We start from the raw sequence: 20432 nt of genomic DNA, 5'->3' as shown, positions 1-20432 counted from the left end.
TTGGTCAGTCCCAGGAAGTTTGGGAATGGGGCATGCCCTCCTCATTCCTCAGCCCAGGAGGGAAGGGTCCCTGGTACCAGCTGTCTTTCTCACTCCCTTTCTCCCTATTTGGCACCTGCAGGGAGAAACTAAGCAGCTCCGCAGAAATGGGTTTAGCTGGAGAGGGAGCAATCAAGGCAAGCCAGACTTTTAGCAAATACATTTTATCCGGAAAGAGATAATAAAATAGCGTGCACTTTATTTAAAACCAACCAAGCGCCGATAAAAATATATATATATATATCACTGCAGCTGTGATTCCTTTCAACCTCAACAGTAAGAACTGGGCATTTCTTCACTCTTCACATCGTGTGCAGGGCCTGGCAGAGGAAGCCACCCACCTCCACCAGAGCCTTGGAGGAAGAAATGAGTGGCCCCCACAGTGGGGCCATCTCAGCTGCAGGGCATGAGAAGGGGCCGTGTGGTGCATCTCTGTTGTCTGTGCTGTGCTCCTCCTGGGCCGCTGATCAGCGACTCCTCAGTGGCAGTGACGGAGAGAGAGATGGAGAACCGCCTGGAGCTGTGCAGACAGGAAGATGAGTCCTCTTTCCTCCTTCGGGGTCTCTGAAACCCCCACGGGGGATCCCATCGCAGGGTCCTACTTGCAGGCACAAGCCTGCAAAGCAGTCATCTTTTGCTCTGGCTGAAGGGGAATCAAGAATCCGAGAGGAACCACTTTCCTCTTGACACAAAGCAGCCACAGGGCAGTTTCTTACATACAGTATGGCAGCAGCGGGCAAACGGAGGACCCCGCTGGCTCGGATTAAGGCACTTGTAACAGACTCAAGGTACGTTCCAGCCCCGGCCCCAGGTGGGAACTTCCTCACTTCTGTTTGCCCTCAGGCCCCATAGGCCCTGCCTCTCCCCACCACCGGGCAATGAAAGGGACAGGAGCACGCCTTGAGGGACCGGGGTTTGGTTGGAGTACAGGGCTGGGAGGAGAAGACAAACAAGGATGGAAGGAGGGGACTTGGCAAAGGGGGAGGTAGAGAAGGACAGGAGGAAAAGAGCACTGGAGGAAGGCAAGTCGTGGCTGAGTCATGGAGGCCACTGGCAGTGATCGGGGTGCTCGCTGGGAGCAGGTGCAGAAGCTGGCAGGAGCCCCCCGCCAACCACCTGCCCTGCTAAGACAGGCTGGGAGCAGAGAAAGAGTGGGGAGAACCAAGCCCAAACCAGAGAACCTCAGAGGACAGGGCCCCTGAGGACAAGTCGGGGCATGGTCTTCCTCTCTCGGCTAAGGGGTCTGCAGAGAGAAAGGTCTGAAAGATTCAGAGACAGGGCAAGAAAGAGGCAGGGGGCTGGAAGGAGGGTTGTGTGACCCAGAAGCAGCTGGGCTCTTTGGTATGATGCAGGGGGTGGCGTCCGACGACCCTCTCACTCCTCCTCCACGTTCCGGGGCCCCTTGACCGCTCGCCTCTGCCGCCAGCGCAGCTCCTCCACCTGGCGTTCCAGACCCCGAACCTTGGCCTCCAGCTGGGCCCCCGAGGCGCGGGTGCCAGTGAGCCGGCTCAGCAGGGCGTAGAGGGTCAGCAAGGCCAGGAGAAGCAGCGCCCGGGTGGAGGGGTCGGGCACGGACCTCACCAGGGCCACAAAGGCAGCCAGGAAGAGGGCAAGCTTCAGGCCCCACAGGATCCGCCCCAGCAAGGCCAAGACCAAGCCGAGGAGCACTGACAGCAGCCAATAGGCAACCAGGGCACCTGCTCCCCACAGCAGGAAGGTCTGGACTTGGCCGGGGCTGAGCTTCAGGCCCTGGGTGAGGTGATCTCCTGGAAGGAGAGAGAGTCATAGAATCAGCCACCCTGGCATGGTGAAGGGAGTGGGGGGAGCTGGCAAGGACCAATAAAAAGGGGAAGAGCCAAACCCCCTTAGCCAAGGAAAAATCCTTTCCCCTCAGGTCATGGAGCTTAAATCCCAGCATCGGGTCCAGCTGACTGAGGGCAGACTCCTTCCCTTGGCTGAGTCCATTGCATCTGTGAAATGGGAGTGAGCCACTGTGGGTGCTGGTTAGAAAAGACGCTACGGCTTAGTGCGATGCCACAGTTAGTAGCCTGCTCTTAGGTTGCCTCTGGAGAGACCTGGGAGGAGTTAAACAGCTAGGGAAAAGTCTAGACTTTGAAAAGATAAACTCTCACAAACATGAAGTGACACGTTAATCTCCAGCTGACCTAACCAGTTCTCTGCCACTCACCTTCTAGCCCCAAGGCGTTCAGCAACTGAGCAGCGATCCCAGACAGTGCGAAGAAGGCCACAGAAATGGCTGACGAGATGGCCCACATTATCTGCGCCAAGGTCTGTGGGAAGAGGAGGGCACAAGATGAGTCCATAATTAATGATGTTCTTCCTCTCTGAGCCTCACCACTACCAGCCAGGAACGCCTCCACCTGCTTCTCGTCCTGGCCGAGGGGTCCCTTCCACAGCCACCTTCCAGTGCATGGGGACAGGCCATTTCTCCTTCCTGAGCTGGAACCCATGACACTGGGGCCCTAATTCAACTGATGTGCTCAAATACTTTGGTGGTGGTAGTGGGTGAATGTGGATGTGTGGGAGAATCATCAAATCCCTGAAGCAGTCACCCTGTAAAATTTGGTGGGGGGTCCTCCTAGCCTCCCAAGGATTGAAGGTCTGGGAAGCAGCATCCCTGATGGGCTAGGCTGTTTCAGTGACAATGAAGTCAATCGGCTCTTCTGTATTATGGATCTTATAAATGGTAAGATCTTTGTTTCAGGTATTCAATAAGACCTATCAAAAGTATATGGCAACATGCTTGGGATGCCACTGGGTAGAAGAGACAGCCCTGCCTTAAGGCCCTGAGTCATCCCCACTCCCGCCTCTCCAGGTAAAAGTATGGACTCAGGTCTTGATATTTGGCCAATTTAAGACTTAAGGTCAGATTTAGACCAAAGTCAGACACATCGTCACCAGTGACATAGGTTTACAAAGATGGCTCATTTCCCAGTCTTTCTGGCAAGAAAAGGCAGGGATAAGGGAAAGATGGGGGTGGAGCTAAACGCTCTGGGGTAGGAATGAAACAAAGGGGGTGCAAGAGGCAGGGGCTGTCTGGCTTCATTCCGTCGAACTGGGGGGCTATTTGCCCCACGGATTATGATACAGAGGATGTGGAGTCAAGACAGGTGGCCGTGAACAACGGCTCCTCTGTCCTTAACATGTGTGGTCACAGCAGGGAACACTCTCTTTACCTCGGAAACCAGGTGCATGGTTTCTGCCCCAATCCAGGTATCCAAGGTTCCCCGCACAGAGCTACCGATCTGGCTCAAGAGATCAACTGGGGCCTCCCTCTTCTGCTGGCCCGGCGTCACAAAGTCTCGATGTGACTGGGAAGACGCTGAGTGCAGGAGCAGGAGGGCCATGAGCACCATCAGGACAACTTTGAACAGATACTTGCCCCATGGCGAACCGCTGCCTAAGCCTGCCATGGCTGGATCTGTCAGGGTTGAGAAGCATGGTATGAGTGAGGGCCCGAACTGGCAGAGAAACCCACTGTCCTGAGTGCGACTTGCCCCAGCACCCTCCTCCACCCCTCCCTGTTAGTTGAAACGCAGAACTGAGACTTTCAGCCTCAGCTGGGTACAACCATCTGATTCACAGGTTCCTCTTTCAAGTTCTTTACTGTTTGCATATTAATAAACCAGTAAGTATACGTCAGCGCCTTAAGGTGGATGAGAAGATCTCTCTGAGGCTTACTCCAGTTCTAAAAACCTGAAGGCCTGCCTTTGTGTATTAGGTGCTTTGGGCATTAAAGAAAAAAAAAAAAAAAATATATATATATATATATATAAGACTATAAAGCTTTGTCCCCAAGGAAGTTATAATCTACTTTAGATAAAGCTAATACATATATTTTACAAACTTAAAAATTGCACTCAAATAGGATTACCACTGCGTAAAGATGTAAAGAAACATGCTTGGTTGGGTGCTCAAATACACAAGAACACACTGTACACAGGCCATCTGTTCTGCAGGAGTATCACGTGAGATGGTCCTTATCCTCCTCACCACTATGGGTAGAGAAGAGACTGAGACTTAGGACTTTGTCATCCACCCAAGGTCACTGGGGCTAAGGAGAAAGGCCAGGATTTGGACCTAAACTTCTGCTTCCAAATTATAGAAGTGAAGGTGGATCACAACTGTGGTTGCTCACTGGAAACATCTGGAAGCTTCACAAACTATTGATGCCTCTGCCCTAAAGACAGGAGGTTCTGATGTCACGGTGAGTATGGCCCCGGCTTAGACCTCCAAAAGCCCCCCAGAGGATTCCACTGTGCAAAGTCAAGATCCACTCACACTGAATGACCTCAACTCCCCAGCCCCCAACAGAGGCAAAGAGTTAAAGCACAACTTTTAAGGAACAATATTATTAATAATAAAAAGTTAACCATGGGCCACCTATCTCATTTAATCCTCACTACAACCCATTAGGTAGGTACTGTTCTTATCCCCCATTTAACTGATGAAGAAACTGAGGAAGGATAAGTAGTAAGTAGGTGAGCCAGAATTTGAATTCAGGTATACCTGACATCAGGCTTCCCTGGTGGCTCAGCGGGAAAGAATCTGCCTGCAGTGCAGGAGACAAGGAGACACCGATTTGATCCCTAGGTTGGGAAGATCCCCTGGAGGCGGGCATGTCAACTCACTCCAGTATTCTTTCCGGGAGAATCCCATGGACAGAGCAGCATGGCGGGCTACAGTCCGTGGGGTCACAAAGAGTTGGACACTGAAGCAACTCAGCATGCGTGCACGTGACATCAGCACCCTCACATATACCACCGTGCTGTATCCTCTCCAACTCAAATCTCACAAGTGATTGGAAAGTCACCCAAGAGATTATTCATGAGCTAAAATAGACTTGGCATCTACCAGTCCACTCCATGAATTACTGGTGATAATTCAGTTAACTGCTTTGTGTCTTATGCTCTGATCTCCTCTGTAATGTGATGCTGTAGGCAAGTTAAGACCCAACAAGTATCAACTCATTGAAGTACCAGTGGATTTAGCCAAGAAAAACGTTTTCAGTTCCAACTTCTATTTGCTACCGTGCTTGAGAAAAGTCAAACAGCACCGGCAAATTCCCTGTTCTCTTCCAGGCTCAGAAATGAACCTGCAGCTCCTGGGAGTGTCAGAGATTTAGACTTGAGGAGCAGAGGCTTAGCCAGGCCCCTGAGGCAGGAGCAGTCAGGTGTTTGAAGTTTTTGTAGCTACCAGGGCCCTCAGGTAGTCAGCCAGAAATCAAGGAGGAGAAGATATTCTCGTTTTTGTTTAGTGGGAAGGAGGGTCCAAGAACCAGTTATAAAAATATCACATTTGGGGCACTTTCTGGCACAGAACAGTTGCTCTAAATCCCTCCTGAGACCTGTAGGATCAGGCAGGCTGCAAAACAGACAGTTCAGAGGGAACAACCTCAGGTTGGGAAGTCTTCTACTCTTCTTCTGGCACAAATCAAGAACCAGATGGTTCCTGCCTGCCCGTGGTCAGAGATGAGGAAAGCACAGGTCAGTTCCTGGTCTATCTGGGTCATGACTGCACTGGGGACGTAACGAGCAGGGATGCTATCTTGGGTTGGATTCTATATCCAAGGACCTCCACCCAGAGGGATCCGATGACTTCTCCTATCTTGAAGGTCAAGGTGACGTGAATTGCTCCCCACCCCCACCCCCAAATGGAAGTCTCCTGCGTTCTGTGCCAGCCTCAACCTTCAGGCAGCCATTTGCTTCAGTCCAGGGGAGTTGTGTGTGCTCAATCGCTCAGTCGGGTCTGACTCTTTGCAACCTCATGGACTGTAGCCCGCCAGGCTCCTCTGTCCATGGGATTCTCCAGGCAAGAATACTGGATCGGGTTGCCATTTCCTCCTCCACAGGTTCTTCCTGACCCAGGGATCAGACCCGGAGCTCCTACATCTCCTGCATTGGCAGGTGTTTTCCTTACCACTGAGCCACCCGGAAATCTGAGGAAACTAGGGGGACCTTGAAATAAACTCTCCACAGTGAGGCTGGCATTGCCTGCCAGTCAACCTTCGGAAATGTACCAGCAACCAAATCTAACCCGATTCCGGAGTGAGCCCTTCGCAGATAAGAAAGCTACTCCCTTTCTTCAAAGGTTTCCCTGGTGGCTCAGATGGTAAAGAATCTGCGTGCAATGTAGGAGACCTGGGTTCGATCCCGGTTGGGAAGATTCCCCTGGAAAAGGGACTGGCTACCCACTCCAGTATTCTTGCCTGGAGAATCCCATGGACAGAGGAGTCTGGCAGGCTACAGTCCATAGGGTCACAAAGAGTTGGACACGACTAACACTTTTACTTTTCCCTTTCTCTTCAAATTGTTTTCTTTAACAGGATTCCTCCTCATTTCTCCTTCAGCAAGGGTCTAACCCATCGCCATGATACCTCCTCACTTCATCCCAACCAAATACTTTTGATAAAAAGAAGCCATGGGAGTCAGGGGCTGCAGCAGCCATGAGCTCTGAGAGGAAGGATGTCTTAAATGTCTCAGCAAATAGCAGGCACTCAACAACAACAAATTGTGTGCGTGTGTGTGTGTGTGTTGCTTGATAATTTACAAAGTGCTTGTTCTTTCACCATCACATTTAAGTCCACAACAATCTTATAAGATACTGTTATTTCTCCACATTTACTCAGAAAACTATGGCTTAGAGAGATCAAGTGTTGTTCAAGTTCACACAGCAGGACGGGGACCTAACTCCAGAACCCAGGGTCTAAACCTTGCCCTTTTGCTCCTTCCACATCCCACCCACCCTGCCTCATTAAGACATGGTTGCTGCCCTCAAGGAGCTTAAGGTTCTGCCCCAAATCAACCACCTCACAGACAGAGGGCACCCAGATTCCCACAAGGAGACCACCCACCAGATGATGACCCACCTGCTGGACTCACAGGTCATGGTTCTGCAGCAAAAAGCTGGGACTAGACCTGCCACTTTTGTTTAGGCGGCAGCAATATGGCTTGGGCAGGGACAGGCTGAACTGGGGAAACTGCTTCATTTAACTGTGGTAGTGAGAAGGAAATGGCAACCACCTCCAGTGTTCTTGCCTGGAGAATCCCAGGGACGGGGGAGCCTGGTGGGCTGCCGTCTATGGGGTCGCACAGAGTCGGACACGACTGAAGCGACTTAGCAGCAGCAGGAGCAGTGAGAAGACACTATATGTTTAGCTGTGGTTTGCTAAGAGGGTAGGGTAGGGCGGTCCCCAGGCTCCCTGCCAAGGCTCCTTCCTCCTGTCGCTTCCTCTCGCACTATAAATCACAACACAGCAGGAGGGGCAGCTGATTTTGTGCCTTCTGCCGGTCCTGATTTCCCCATCACTGTAGAAACTGCCCCCATGGAGAAGCAGTTCTCAATTGTGGTTGCCATGAAAAGGGCTTGAGCCTCCTCAATCTGGAGTGTCTGTCCCACCTGCACCCTCCAGCCCCCAGGGCTTCTTTACTCGGACTCTCCCCAGAGTCAGGTTCAGGCTTTTGTTTTCAGAGCTCCTTGGGGATTTCTGATGCATAACAGGACAACTGCCACAAATGATCAGCAGCACAGGGGAAAGTCTACTGTTTGGGCAAAGCCGCCCAAATTCAGCAGTGTACAAAGCACTCTAGACTTTCCTGTCCCAGGTTCAGTTCTGCCACACACTAGAAGCCACTACTGAACTCCCCTGGCAGTCTAGTGGTTAACACTCCATGCTTCCAGTGGAGGGGGTGTGGGCTCAATCCCTGACCAGGGAACTAAGATCCCACATGCACTGCCGCGCGGCCAAAAAAAATAAAATTTAGAAGCCACTACCTTCTACCTTATTACTTAACTGTCTGAGTTTCAGTCTCCTCAAATCTAAAATGGGATCAAATGAGGTTAAGAGTTAATGCAAGTAGTTAACATGTTTCTACAAGAACTTTGTAAACTATAAACATCTATAGGAAAGTTGTAGCCCACAAATTGCCAATATACCACTCATTGCACTGTAGCATAATTTAGCAGTTTTTATGCCTGCCTTCCCCAAAAGACTTTGAGCACCTCCCCTTCACACTTGATAGCTAACCTTCCTTGGAATTCCCAGTGCCTAGCACAGAACAATGACTAATAAATGCTTGTTAAATGAGTGTCAAGAAGCCCAAGAAGCGGTGAGAATGACAACGGAGAGCCATGGAGAGGTACGGAGAGGACTATTTTAAAGTTGATCCAAATATGCAGCGGCCACTCGAAAAGCACAGCTGCGTGGAAAAGAAGCTCCTAAACCGGGTGAAGCTGCTACTCGGGAGTATGAAGTCAGCGTCCCGGCAGGTGGGGGCAGCCCCCGCTAAACCCCTAACAGCTGCTGCCCAGCAACTGTTTGGGGGCAGGGCGACGAGCAAAGGGGCAGCTTCCCATGCGCACGGCGCTTTCCCCAGGGCCCGGCCTTCCCGAGACAGGGTGTCAGTGGCATGCTTGTGCTATTTCGAACAGCGTGTCCCTTGCCAAGGCTGCTGAGTGACGTCGCCGGCAAGGGACGCGGCGCGGCCCAGGGGTTCGGGGTACCCCCAAACGGCTCGGAGCGAAGCCGCGGGAGGCCGAGTCGTAGGCGGGAGTTGGGGTCGAGGGGCTCAGCGCTGGCCTGGTCCCGCAAACCTGACAGCCGCGTGTCCTCGACCGGACCTTGGAGCAGCACCGCGAACTCTTCTCCCCGGAAACGCGCACCTCCCCTGTTACTTAGTAACGACGCCCCCTGTTGCATAGCAACGAGGATCCGGGTCCACTGTTAAGACTGCCCGCCGCGCGACTTCGGACCCCTCCCCACAGGCGCTCGTCAGGCCTCGCGGCCGCCGGACTCACACCTGCAGCGGCCGCCGCCACCCAGTCCCGCGTGCAGCCCCCGAGTCCCGGTCTCAGCCTGCACTCACCGGGCTCTGGCCACCGCTGCTCTTCACGTGCGACTTCACTAAAACGCGGCACTACACCCGCGCCTCAACTCTGGGGCGTTGGTTTATCGTCTGCGCACGCGCAAGGCGGGACGTGCCCGGACCTGCGGGCCGCCCAAAAAGCCCAAAGTCCGGTGCCGGTCAGCGCATGCGCTCTACTCTCCGCTTGCGTATTTATCCCAGGCATTCCCACCGGGAGAATAATGGAGTCGGAAGTTCGAGCTGGAAACGGAAGTCTCTGGCAGGAAAGGGGAAAGTGACTATATCTGGACTATAGAGTGGGTAAACTTCATTTTTTAATTTGGAATGGAAGCTTATCTGCCTCTTAAAAAAACAAAAACAAAAACCCCTTGGCATTTCGGGCATTGTAGTTCTCCAGCTATGTGAGGCCTCCTGAGGCATTGTGGGAAATGTAGTTCTAAGAAAGAGGAGCCTGAGCGCACCTGGTCTTTTGAGAAAATTTTTCGCGCTTAAAAGACACAAAGGGGAAAGGGTGTTAGAGGAGCAGTAAGAGGCGCTCAACCGGGAAAATGCATCCTTTCCCTCTGAGATCATTTCCACTCCTTAACTCTGCAGATGGTTCCTAAATGTTCTCTCAGTTTTAGAGAGGGAAGGGCACTAACTTCCAGACCCATTTCAGTCAAAAAGGCAGCATTGTGAGGGAGAACGCCGCGGGATTTGGAATGAAGAGGTCTTTTGCCTGCTTTGTTATTCTGGCAGGTCACTTCATCTCTCTGGATGTCCTTATTTCAACTTTACTATTGTTTGAAAGAAAACTGTAGGCTTGAAATGGAGTCACTTATTGTAAGGACAAGTCCCTAATCCGGGAATTAATACCTGTCGTAGCTTAAATTTCAACGTCATTCAGAAATGTAGTCTTAACAAGTTAGGAATTTTTTGGTCAGCACCAATGAGGCCATCTGTCACACGGGGTCTCTGTTGTCCCCAAAGGAAACTGAAATAATCTGCCATATAGATCCCTTCCATTCCCCATAAAATATGTTACCTATGGCTGCAATGCGGGAGAACTGGGTTCGATCCCTGGGTTGGGAAGATCCCCCAGAGAATGGAAAGGCTACCCACTGTAGTACTCTGGCCTGGAAAATTCCATGGACTGTATAGTCCATGGGGATAGCAAAGAGTTGGACAGGACTACACGACTTTCCACTTTCATTTTCATGCCTAAAGTAATCTTTTCTTCTGTTTATGGATTTCATGTCCTGCGTTTGAAAACCTTTCCTTTACTATAGCTCTTTGGAGATATGGGATGCTGCCTAATTTATGAATCTTCTATAACTAATTAGATATTTGAAATGTATTTGGCTGAATTTTGTTTTTTAATTCTATAAAGTACTAAAAGTGTTCCAGTGAGAAAAAGGAAAAAGTTTTCTTTTTTTCTCTTGCCCTTTTCTGAGCACTTTTTTTACTTTGAATGTTCCTGTCTGTAGTCAGTGCATGCATGCAATGCAAAATTCGTTCAGTCCTTTTGGTTGGAACTCTTTGCGACCCTGTGGGTCATAGCCCTATGGGCTCCTCTGTCCATGGGATTTTCCAGGCAAGAATCCTGGAGTGGATTGCAATTTTCTCCTCCAGGGGAACTTCCTGACCCAGGGATAAAACCTGGGTCTCCTGCATGGCAGCCAGATTCTTTACCAACTGAATCACCAGGGGAAGGCTCCAGGAAAGACAATGGACCCAACTAACAGGCTGCTTGACTCCAGTCTATATCTGTTTTTGAAACAGCGCAAGAGGAAAAAGAATATAAGATCCTTACACCTTTGTTCTTTGTCACTGACCCTTGACTCTGTGCCCTCACCTATATAATCCTCTGATTTCTGGAGGAAGGGAGGCCCAGTGCCTGAGGCAGGAGCCTGCTGTGTCTCCCTTCCTCCACCTGAGGATTGAAGCCACCTTTCTATTTCTTCCAAACCTTGTCTCCATATTTTATTTGGCTTCAGTGGGCAGAGAAAGCCAAGATTTTTGGACTACATCAGAAGATCTTAACATACATCTTCACTTCTTAGCAGGTATGGAGATTCAAGGAAATAAGTGGAGTGAACTTTTTCTGATTAAGTAAGTGGAGTTTTTTGTTTTTTAAATTTAAGTTGCTGTGCAAATGCTTTTATGTAGGTAAGTTCCCCTTTGATGTTCCTGAAACAGTTCTGAAACTCAATACTCTAAAACAAAAATCTATTTTTCCCCTCTCTGGGAGAAGGCAATGGCCTCCCACTCCAGTACTCTTGCCTGGAAAAATCCCATGGTAGGAGGAACCTGGTAGGCTGCAGTCCATGGGGTCACTGAGGGTCAGACACGACTGAGCGACTTCACTTTCACTTTTCACTTTCATGCATTGGAGAAGGAAATGGCAACCCACTCCAGTGGTCTTGCCTGGAGAATCCCAAGGATGGGGGAGCCTCGTGGGCTGCTGTCTATGGGGTCGCACAGAGTCAGACACGACTGAAGTGACTTAGCAGCAGCTTCCATAGCTCTGAGAAACTACTCCCAAGAGGTAGGGGAGAGGCCAGTATATCTGTAACTTTGGTAAGTGGTGTGTGCAATCCAGCATACATCTTGGAAGAAGGTTACTGCTAGTCGAGAGGAACAGGTATCTCAGTTCATTATTTTAATGCTTTTCTAAGTATGGGAAAATGCAAGAATTGGGGTTCACAAAAATGTTCCTATCATATCTAGCTATCTAAGGGTCTGTTTTGCCTGTTTTCTCAAAGCACAGTGGTTCACCCTGTTCTTCATCCTGAATTTCTTTCAGGGTGTATTGTAGGTTAGTGCTGAGGACTTACTCTAGAAGATTTGTGAAACTGGATGGTGAGTGACATTCCTTGTTTTACAGTGCCACCTTGTGGTCCTAAATTTAACCAAGGTTTGGGAGGTATTTCATAACCAAATTGTCCCATGGTGCCAGGAAGGCTTATTCCTAGGTCAGGAGAGGATTCCCTTGATATGCCACTCAGTGCATTATTAATGTCCCTGTTAATAGTAGCGTAAAAGTATCTGAACCACTTGTCTCACTAGTCTGCTATGTTTCAGGAAATGATTCCCTTTTGTTGCCTCTTCCCATGTCTGCTGCTGCTGCTGCTAAGTCGCTTCAGTCGTGTCTGACTCTGTGCGACCCCATAGACAGCAGCCCATCAGGCTCCCCCGTCCCTGGGATTTTCCAGGCAAGAACACTGGAGTGGGTTGCCATTTCCATTACACTATTGTTCACTCGCTAAGTGGTGTCTGATTCTTTGTGACCCCATGAACTGCAGCATGCCAGGCTTCTCTGTCCAGAGTTACATTATTACAATTATTTTAATTTTATATAGAACTATATATTTGGCCGGGGCTTCCCTGGTGGTTCAGTGGGAAATAATCTGCCTGCCAATGCAAGTGACTCAGGAGAGCCAGGTTCAATTCCTGGGTTGAGAATATCTCCTGGAGAAGGAAATGGCAACCCTCTCCAATATTCTTGCCTGGAGAATTCCATGGACAGAGGAGCCTGGCACACTGAGTCTATGGAGTCGAAAGGAGTCAGACACAACTTAGGGACTAAACAGCTGTATATTTGGTTGACTGTTTCAAGCTGCTTGGTCATCAAAATATTTGTCAGAATCTCAGTAGCACTTTGGGTAATGTGAAAAACAACAATCTTGTAGAGTAAGCAGAATACAGGTAGTACAGTTAGTAGTAAGGATTTTTTTAATTTATTTATTTGCCTGCACCGAGTCTTAGTTGTGGAGTGAGGGATCTTTAGTTTCGGCATACAAATTCTTAGTTGCAGCATGTGGGGTCTAGGTCCCCAACCAGAAACAGAACCCTGGCCCTCTGCATTGAAAGTGTGGAGTCTTAGCTACTGGACCATCAGGGAAGTCCCTTAAGTTAGCATTTAAACCAAGAACCTCCATTGGATGTGAGCCCTGGTCACCTGACCCATCTGTTCCATACCAATTGCTATCTTTAAAGGTAATGATAAGTTGACGTTGTTCATAAGGCACTCTGCCCAATTTCCTAATGTTATTAAGCTCCTTATCTCTAGTATAATTTAATTGTTCCCACCATAAGGAAGCCTTTAAATTTAAATGACTATAGCCTGGTATTAACAATATAAATCCATCCCATAATTGAGGGATGGTCTCTCCCAGTAAGCAGGAGGTTATGATTTTTGACTAACATTTAGCTCATTGTTCTGATTGAGCTTGAGTGATTAACTTTTAAAGAAAAATTGTATTTATGGCCAGGGGCAGAGCTGGTATGATTGATTAGCCAAGTGAGGGAGTCCCATCTAGTAATATCAATAAGGACTTGAACAGAACTATATAACTTTTTTCTTCTAGAATAAATTTCCTAAGGGCCATCCAAGCAAGCCTTGGAGTGGAAAAAATTCACCAAGGTAAACCAAAAGTACTGAACATGGGTAATTGACCATAAATACAACAATTGGATTGATTTTTAAACTCTGCATAGGATTTGTGTATCCATGATAGAAACCAAGAAAACACTATAAATGATCACACAGGTCAGGCCCAGCATCTTGGAATAGCTGTTCACTTCTCATGTCATCTTCTTCTCATCCTGGTGTGGGTATTCTTTTAAGGTGATATTGAGGTCAGCAGTCCTATCTTTAGACCAGTCTGGAACAGGGGCCCTTTTTAAAGTGGGAGGAATGAATGCAGGAGTTAATTCTCTTTGGTTTCACTGCACATGAGCTAGTTAAGAATATGATAAAAATCCTTTCATCTAGGTTTGGAGACAGTTCTTTAAATGATGTCTTTTCCAGTTTGAAATCTCCTTGTTTCAGGTCATGGCACATCTGATCTTCATCCAAAGATAGATTACTAGGGTAAACATCAGAATCAATTTTAGACTGTCCTTTGAATAGTTCATTAAACCTTACAATAATGCAAATTGGTAAAAAGGAGTCATCTGGGAAGTAAGTCTTAGGCAGTAAATACCAAAACTCAAAGACAACTAACAGCACTAGAACTTAATATCTACAAAGGTATATTACTGAAACATAATTTTTCTTTTGAAAACTATCCTTGTCGCTACAAAATATAGCCAGATTAAGACTAATTTGCTTGCAAAATGAGTCCAGTTTCAATAAACTTAACCTGATTATATATATAAGTATAATTGACCATATATGCTTAAAACTCAGAATTTTGGGGTTCCATCAAGATCATGGCAAATAGAAAGGGAAAAGTGGAAACAGTGACAGGTTTTATTTTGGGGGCTCTAAAATCACTTCAGACAGTGACTGCAGCCATGAAATTAAAAGATGCTTTCTCCTTGGAAGAAAAGCTATGACCAACATAGACAGCATATTAAAAAGCAGAGACATCACTTTGCCAACAAAGGCCCATATAGTCAAAGCTATGGTTTTTCCAGTAGTCATGTACATATTTGAGAGTTGGACCACAAAGAAGGCTGAGTGCCAAAGAACTGATGCTTTTGAACTGTGGTGCTGGAGAAGACTCTTCAGAGTCCCTTGGACTGCAAGGAGGTCAAACCAGTCAGTCCTAAAGGAAATCAGTCCTGAATAGTCATTGGAAGGACTGATGCTGAAGCTGAAACTCCAGTACTTTGACCACCAGATGCTAAGAGCTGACTCATTGGAAAAGACCCAGATACTGGGAAAAATTGAAGGCAAAAGGAGAAGTGGGTAGGAGACGATGAGATGGTTAAATAGCATCACGGACTCAGTGGACATGAGTTTGAGCAAACTCGAGGAGATAGTAAAGAACAGGGGAGCCTGGTGTGCCTCAGTCCATGGGGTCACAAAGAGTCAAACATGACTTAGCTACTGAACAACAACAAACGCTCTTTTAAATTGGTTTTGCTAGAACTTTTCATAAGGATTCTCAGGTTTGAACTATAAAAGGTTTCTCAAGGCCAGGAAAGTCATGCTAAGGACTGGCCATCAGATTCTGTTTGAGATACCTATAAATTTGGGTGAATAACTCTCTTCTTGAGGATCCAAAATGTCTTGAGGTTCTTGAACCTGCTGGGAAATGGCTTGAATTATTCACCTGATAAGGTTACAAGGTACCAGACTATTTTTTTCAAGAAGTTAATGGCTCCATAAAGTCAGTCTTAGTTCCTTAATGCTGTCTTGTCTTATCTGAGTCTATGCACATCTCTCAATTATAACATTCCAATCAAAGCCTTGAGAGTATAACCAATGTTTCCAATTGTGTACTGTTGTAAGGAGAATAGGTTCTTACTGAATTTATGCAAATAACAGTATTGCCATGAAAATAAGAATACTCACTAAGAGTTTCCAAATTCTGGAGGGATCAAGTAGAGAGAAAAGATAAATGTTTCAGTTCTGCTTACAAAGATATAATTCATCAGATTGCTGTAAATCACAGTTAGCTTAAGGGGAAAGGTTTCTTTACATCTGGAAAGCAAAGATTAAAATTCAGTAATATTTCAGACAAAAAGCCACACTTGTTAATCTTGATACTTCATAGGTTTGATGCCATCAAGTTTTCCATTAGAATTCTTTTAATTTTTTACCCAGTTCAGCAATATAATCTAAACATTTTCAGAAACCTGTACTTATCAGAAAGCCCTTTCTATGAGTCTTCTTGAAAATGAAGCATTTTTATGAAGCATCAGAGCAAAATAATAATTGTCTATAAATGACAAAAGATTTTAAAGGGCATGGCTAAAGACCTGATTACAATGTAGTTGTCAAAAAAATTTAGTTATTTTTGTGACATAGAATATTAATAACTAGAATTATGACTGATAACATTTTATCAGGACACAGTCAGATTTTAGGCATTTCATATAATTTCCAGAACATTTATGTTAATAACAATTACCCATAGTGGAGAAGGAAATGGCAGTGCACTCCAGTATTCTTGCCTGAAGAATTCCGTGGACAGAGGAGCCTGGCAGGCTACATACAGTCCATGGGGTCCCAAAGAGTCAGACATGACTGAGCAACTAACACAACATACACTATAACCTAAGAAAGTTAACAGTGCTTCTCCTGTAATTTAATATACCAAATAAGCATAATTAACTTATCATCTTTCTTTGAGATGTTTTGGTATCCTCTGAAGTATCCCCAGGTTAGCTAGAGGTCAAAAGAACTTCATTTTAAAATTGGTTTGAGGAAGCTTGTCAAAGATATCAAAAATTTTAGAGACTTCCCTGGTGGTTCAGTGGTTAGGAATCCACATCTCAATTTGGGGGACATGGGTTCAGTCCCATGTCAGTTCCACATGCCGAGGGGCAACTAAGCCCATGTGACACAACTACTGAAACCCATGCACCTGGAGCCCACGCTCTACAATAAGAGAAGCTGCCACAATGAGAGGCCTGGGCACCGCAACCAGAGTGTGGCTGCTACTCACCGCAGCGAGAGAAAGTCCACAGGGAGTAGTGAGGACTCAGTGCAGCCAAAAAATAAATAAGTAAATAAATAATTTTTAAAAAAGGAAAAAAAATTAAACACTTGGTCAAATAGGATCATAGGTCACTATGAAACGATATTTATTTGACTAAGTGACAATTGTTGTTGTTCAGTCGCTAAGTCATGTTCAACTCTGCGACCCCATGGACTGCAGCACGCCAGCCTTCCCGGTCCTTCACTATCTCCCAGAGCTTGCTCCAACTCATGTCCATTGAGTCAGTGATGCCATCCAACCATTTTCATCCTCTGTCACTCCCTTCTCCTGCCCTCAATCAAGTGACAAAAGAATATTTCAGAGGCAAATACAAAAGTTTACAACAGGTTGTTTAAAAGGTAAAGAAACTTGACAATCTGCCATCAAAAGCAGATCAGTATTCCAAGAAAACTTTGTCCCTCTTAACAGAGAGAGAAAAACGAATTCTAATTTTGTACCAGCATATTTTTAATAGTAAAACTCAACCAATTAAGTTAATTCTGATCTTAGCCAGTCCTGCTCACATACAAAACCCTTTTCCTAGAATTTCTTTTCCATAACCTTCTGTAACTTTCTTGTTTTACCTTCAGATTTTGTCCCGTGCTGTCCCTTTTCTCTCTCTGTCTTTAACCTTTTTTAGGACAAAATTATTTCCTTTTCCCTTAACAAAATTCACTTCCTTTCTTTATACTTTATTTTTCCTTTGCATACAAATATATATTTTCCTTATTAATTTTTAAAAGTTTGAGTTATATGTTTTAATTATAATCTTAAACCATTAAAACCTTAATTTCTATTAAAAGTTAAGAAGTAAGCAATTATGAACTAAACTAGCATTCTGTAGAATGACAAACTTATTAGCTATAATTTCTAAAATCATGTACTTTCTTATAGAAAATGTCTCATATTAACTAATAGTCCTAAATATCATTAGTTTCTCTGTAAAAGAATCTTTATATTAATTTGAAGTATATTATTTTATTTGTAAATGACCTGCTGCTGCTAAGTTGCTTCAGTTGTGTCCGACTCTGTGCGACCCCATAGACGGCAGCCCACCAGGCTCCGTTGTCCCTGGGATTCTCCAGGCAAAAACACTGGAGTGGGTTGCCATTTCCTTCTCCAATGCATGAAAGTGAAAAGTGAAAGTGAAGTCGCTCTGTCGTGTCCGACTCTTAGCGACCCCATGGACTGCAGCCTACCAGGCTCCTCCGTCCATGGGATTTTCCAGGCAAGAGTACTGGAGCAGGGTGCCATTGCCTTCTCCAGTAAATGACCTAGATATTCAATAAACTTCTATCATTTAACTTAACTTAGCGAAACTCCAAAGTTTCAAATTACCAAAAGTCTGCAGAAACTATTTTTAAGTAAACATACTGTAAAACATAATTATTCCTAGCTCAGTCAGTAAAGAATCTGCCTGCAATACAGGAGACCCGGGTTCAATTCCTGGGTCGAGAAGATCCCCTGGAGAAGGAAATGGCAACCCACTCCAGTGTTATTGCCCAGAGAATCCCATGGACAGAGGAGCCTGGGCTACAGTCCATGGGGTCGCAAGAATCCGACACGACTTAGCAACTAAAGAGAGAGAATCTCTTCTCTGACTGCTAGCCTTGTTCCTCTCCTTCAGTGGCAGTTCCTCTTTCCATATTCAAACGTGATCATTCTTCAGATTTAGTGCTTGGTCTTGTTTGTTCATTCCTAAAGAGTTTGCCTAAAAACTCTTATCTCATTTATACTTAATTTACTTGTAAAAATCTCACTATAGCAAGTTATTTTTCTTGCTGACAGATTTTGTAAGAGATAATCAGATCTTATTTAATTATCTGATTTTATTATATTATTTGATTCTCTGATTACAGAGAATCAGATCTCTTTTAACAACCCTACATACAATAAAAGGATTATGTCATCTCAATATTATTCAAATCAAAAGGCTTAAACTTGTTTACCACCAGATATTACTGTAATACTGAATATTTCCCAGATTCATGTGAACCTGAAATCCATTTGGGTTAGTTTCTTTTATATTTCTGAGCATTTATATACGTGCTCAATTTCATTTAAGCCAATTATATAGAGCTCCTTTACAAATTAATTTTGGCGTTACTACCCAGAGGTAGAAATATATCTATAACATATACACAGACATACAGACATACACAGCAAGATATCCCATAGCTTCACTGAAAAGCTTAGTCATTAAAAAATAAAATAAAAACTAAAAACTTAGTCATTAATCAGTTATGACAATATAAAACTCATTTGTTTGTAAGTAAGTGAACAGAATAAGTTAAATTTACTTGCTTGTGTTTAAAAAGGCCTCTTTTCTGTTTTTTCCCCTCTGTCTCAGAAATTGGAGGTGATGTATGTAAGAGTTCCTGAGAGTCGTGGTAGAACATCTTATATCTCAAGGCACAAGGAGAGAAATGCAAGCTCCTCCTAGAAGGACTTTTGTTCCCCTAGGTTCAGAATTTTGAAAAGATGTTTTATCAAACCAATTTCTTTAACTATGCAAAAACCAGTTTTGGAATGTGAAACAACCCCATCTTGGCCATTTCAGGGTGGGGTTTCCTTGAGTTCCCAATTAAATAAATACTTATGGAAGTATTTGTTGGCTCCTCTTTTCTTCTTTTTGGGAAACTCTATTCCCTGTTTCTCAGATGACCATTATATCTACCACTGTGGGCAGGAATCCCTCAGAAGAAATGGAGTAGCCATTATGGTCAACAAGAGTTTGAAATGCAGTACTTGAATGCAATCTCAAAAATGACAGAATGATCTCTGTTCGTTTCCAAGGCAAACCATTCAATATCACAGTAATCCAAGTCTATGCCCCAACCAGTAATGCTGAAGAAGCTGAAGTTGAACGGTTCTATGAAGACCTACAAGACCTTTTAGAACTAACACCCAAAAAAGATGTCCTTTTCACTATAGGGGACTGGAATGCAAAAGTAGGAAGTCAAGAAACACCTGGAGTAACAGGCAAATTTGGCCTTGGAATACGGAATGAAGCAGGACAAAGACTAATAGACTTTTGCCAAGAAAATGCACTGGTCATAACAAACACTCTCTTCCAACAACATAAGAGAAGACTCTACACATGGACATCACCAGATGGTCAACACCAAAATCAGATGGATTATATTCTTTGCAGCCAAAGATGGAGAAGCTCTATATAGTCAACAAAAACAAGACCAGGAGCTGGCTGTGGCTCAGATCATGAACTCCTTATTACCAAATTCAGACTTAAATTGAAGAAAGTAGGGAAAACCACTAGACCATTCAGGTATGACCTAAATCAAATCCCTTATGATTATACAGTGGAAGTGAGAACTAGATTTAAGGGACTAGATCTGATAGATAGAGTGCCTGATGAACTATGGAATGAGGTTTGTGACATTGTACAGGAGACAGGGATCAAGACCATCCCCAAGGAAAAGAAATGCAAAAAAGCAAAATGGCTGTCTGAGGAGGTCTTACAAATAGCTGTGAAAAGAAGACAAGCAAAAAGCAAAAGAGAAAAGGAAAGATATAAGCCTCTGAATGCAGAGTTCCAAAGAATAGCAAGAAGAGATAAGAAAGCCTTCCTCAGTAATCAATGCAAAGAAATAGAGGAAAACAACAGAATGGGAAAGACCAGAGATCTCTTCAAGAAAATTAGAGATACCAAGGGAACATTTCATGCAAAGATGGGCTCAATAAAGGACAGAAATGATATGGACCTAACAGAAGCAGAAGATATTAAGAAGAGGTGGCAAGAATACACAGAAGAACTGTACAAAAAAGATCTTCACAACCCAGATAATCACGATGGTGTGATCACTGACCTAGAGCCAGACATCCTGGAATGTGAAGTCAAGTGGGCCTTAGAAAGCATCACTATGAACAAATCTAGTGGAGGTGATGGAATTCCAGTTGAGCTATTTCAAATCCTGAAAGATGATGCCGTGAAAGTGCTGCATTCAATATGCCAGCAAATTTGGAAAACTCAGCAGTGGCCACAGGACTGGAAAAGGTCAGTTTTCATTCCAATCCCAAAGAAAGGCAATGCCAAAGAATGCTCAAACTACCGCACAATTGCACTCATCTCACA

The 20432-nt window shown here is 45.3% G+C and overlaps 1 protein-coding gene and 1 long non-coding RNA gene across 2 annotated transcripts; one reads left to right on the top strand and one right to left on the bottom strand.

Annotated features, from left to right (window-relative positions):
• Positions 1-218: 218 nt before the first annotated feature.
• On the bottom strand, positions 219-9060 carry TMEM109 (transmembrane protein 109). The gene is made up of 4 exons (XM_019955029.2): positions 8925-9060; positions 3237-3481; positions 2228-2330; positions 219-1805 (listed from the first exon to the last, which is right to left on the bottom strand). Exons 2-4 carry the CDS (start codon positions 3471-3473, stop codon positions 1414-1416), a joined length of 732 nt encoding a protein of 243 aa, XP_019810588.1. The 5' UTR covers positions 3474-3481; positions 8925-9060; the 3' UTR covers positions 219-1413.
• Positions 9061-9087: 27 nt separating this feature from the next.
• LOC109554496 (uncharacterized) lies at positions 9088-18946 on the top strand. The gene is made up of 4 exons (XR_002180163.2): positions 9088-9220; positions 10970-11015; positions 11710-11765; positions 18690-18946. It is a non-coding gene; the product is annotated as an uncharacterized lncRNA (long non-coding RNA).
• The last annotated feature ends 1486 nt before the right edge of the window (positions 18947-20432 follow it).

Source organism: Bos indicus, chromosome 29, assembly GCF_029378745.1.
Source record: "Bos indicus isolate NIAB-ARS_2022 breed Sahiwal x Tharparkar chromosome 29, NIAB-ARS_B.indTharparkar_mat_pri_1.0, whole genome shotgun sequence".
NCBI classification, from domain to species: domain Eukaryota; kingdom Metazoa; phylum Chordata; class Mammalia; order Artiodactyla; family Bovidae; genus Bos; species Bos indicus.
The sequence above is the reverse complement of the archived record's forward strand: the minus strand, read 5'-3'. Positions and strand labels throughout refer to the sequence as shown.

Coding starts and splice junctions, on each gene's coding strand:
- TMEM109 (XM_019955029.2), bottom strand. CDS start 3,473: ATGGCAGGCTTAGGCAGCGGTTCGCCATGGGGCAAGTATCTGTTCAAA. Junction 2,331..3,236: donor CCATGCACCTGGTTTCCGAG/GTAAAGAGAGTG, acceptor CTCTTCCCACAG/ACCTTGGCGCAGATAATGTG. Junction 1,806..2,227: donor GAACGCCTTGGGGCTAGAAG/GTGAGTGGCAGA, acceptor CTCTCCTTCCAG/GAGATCACCTCACCCAGGGC.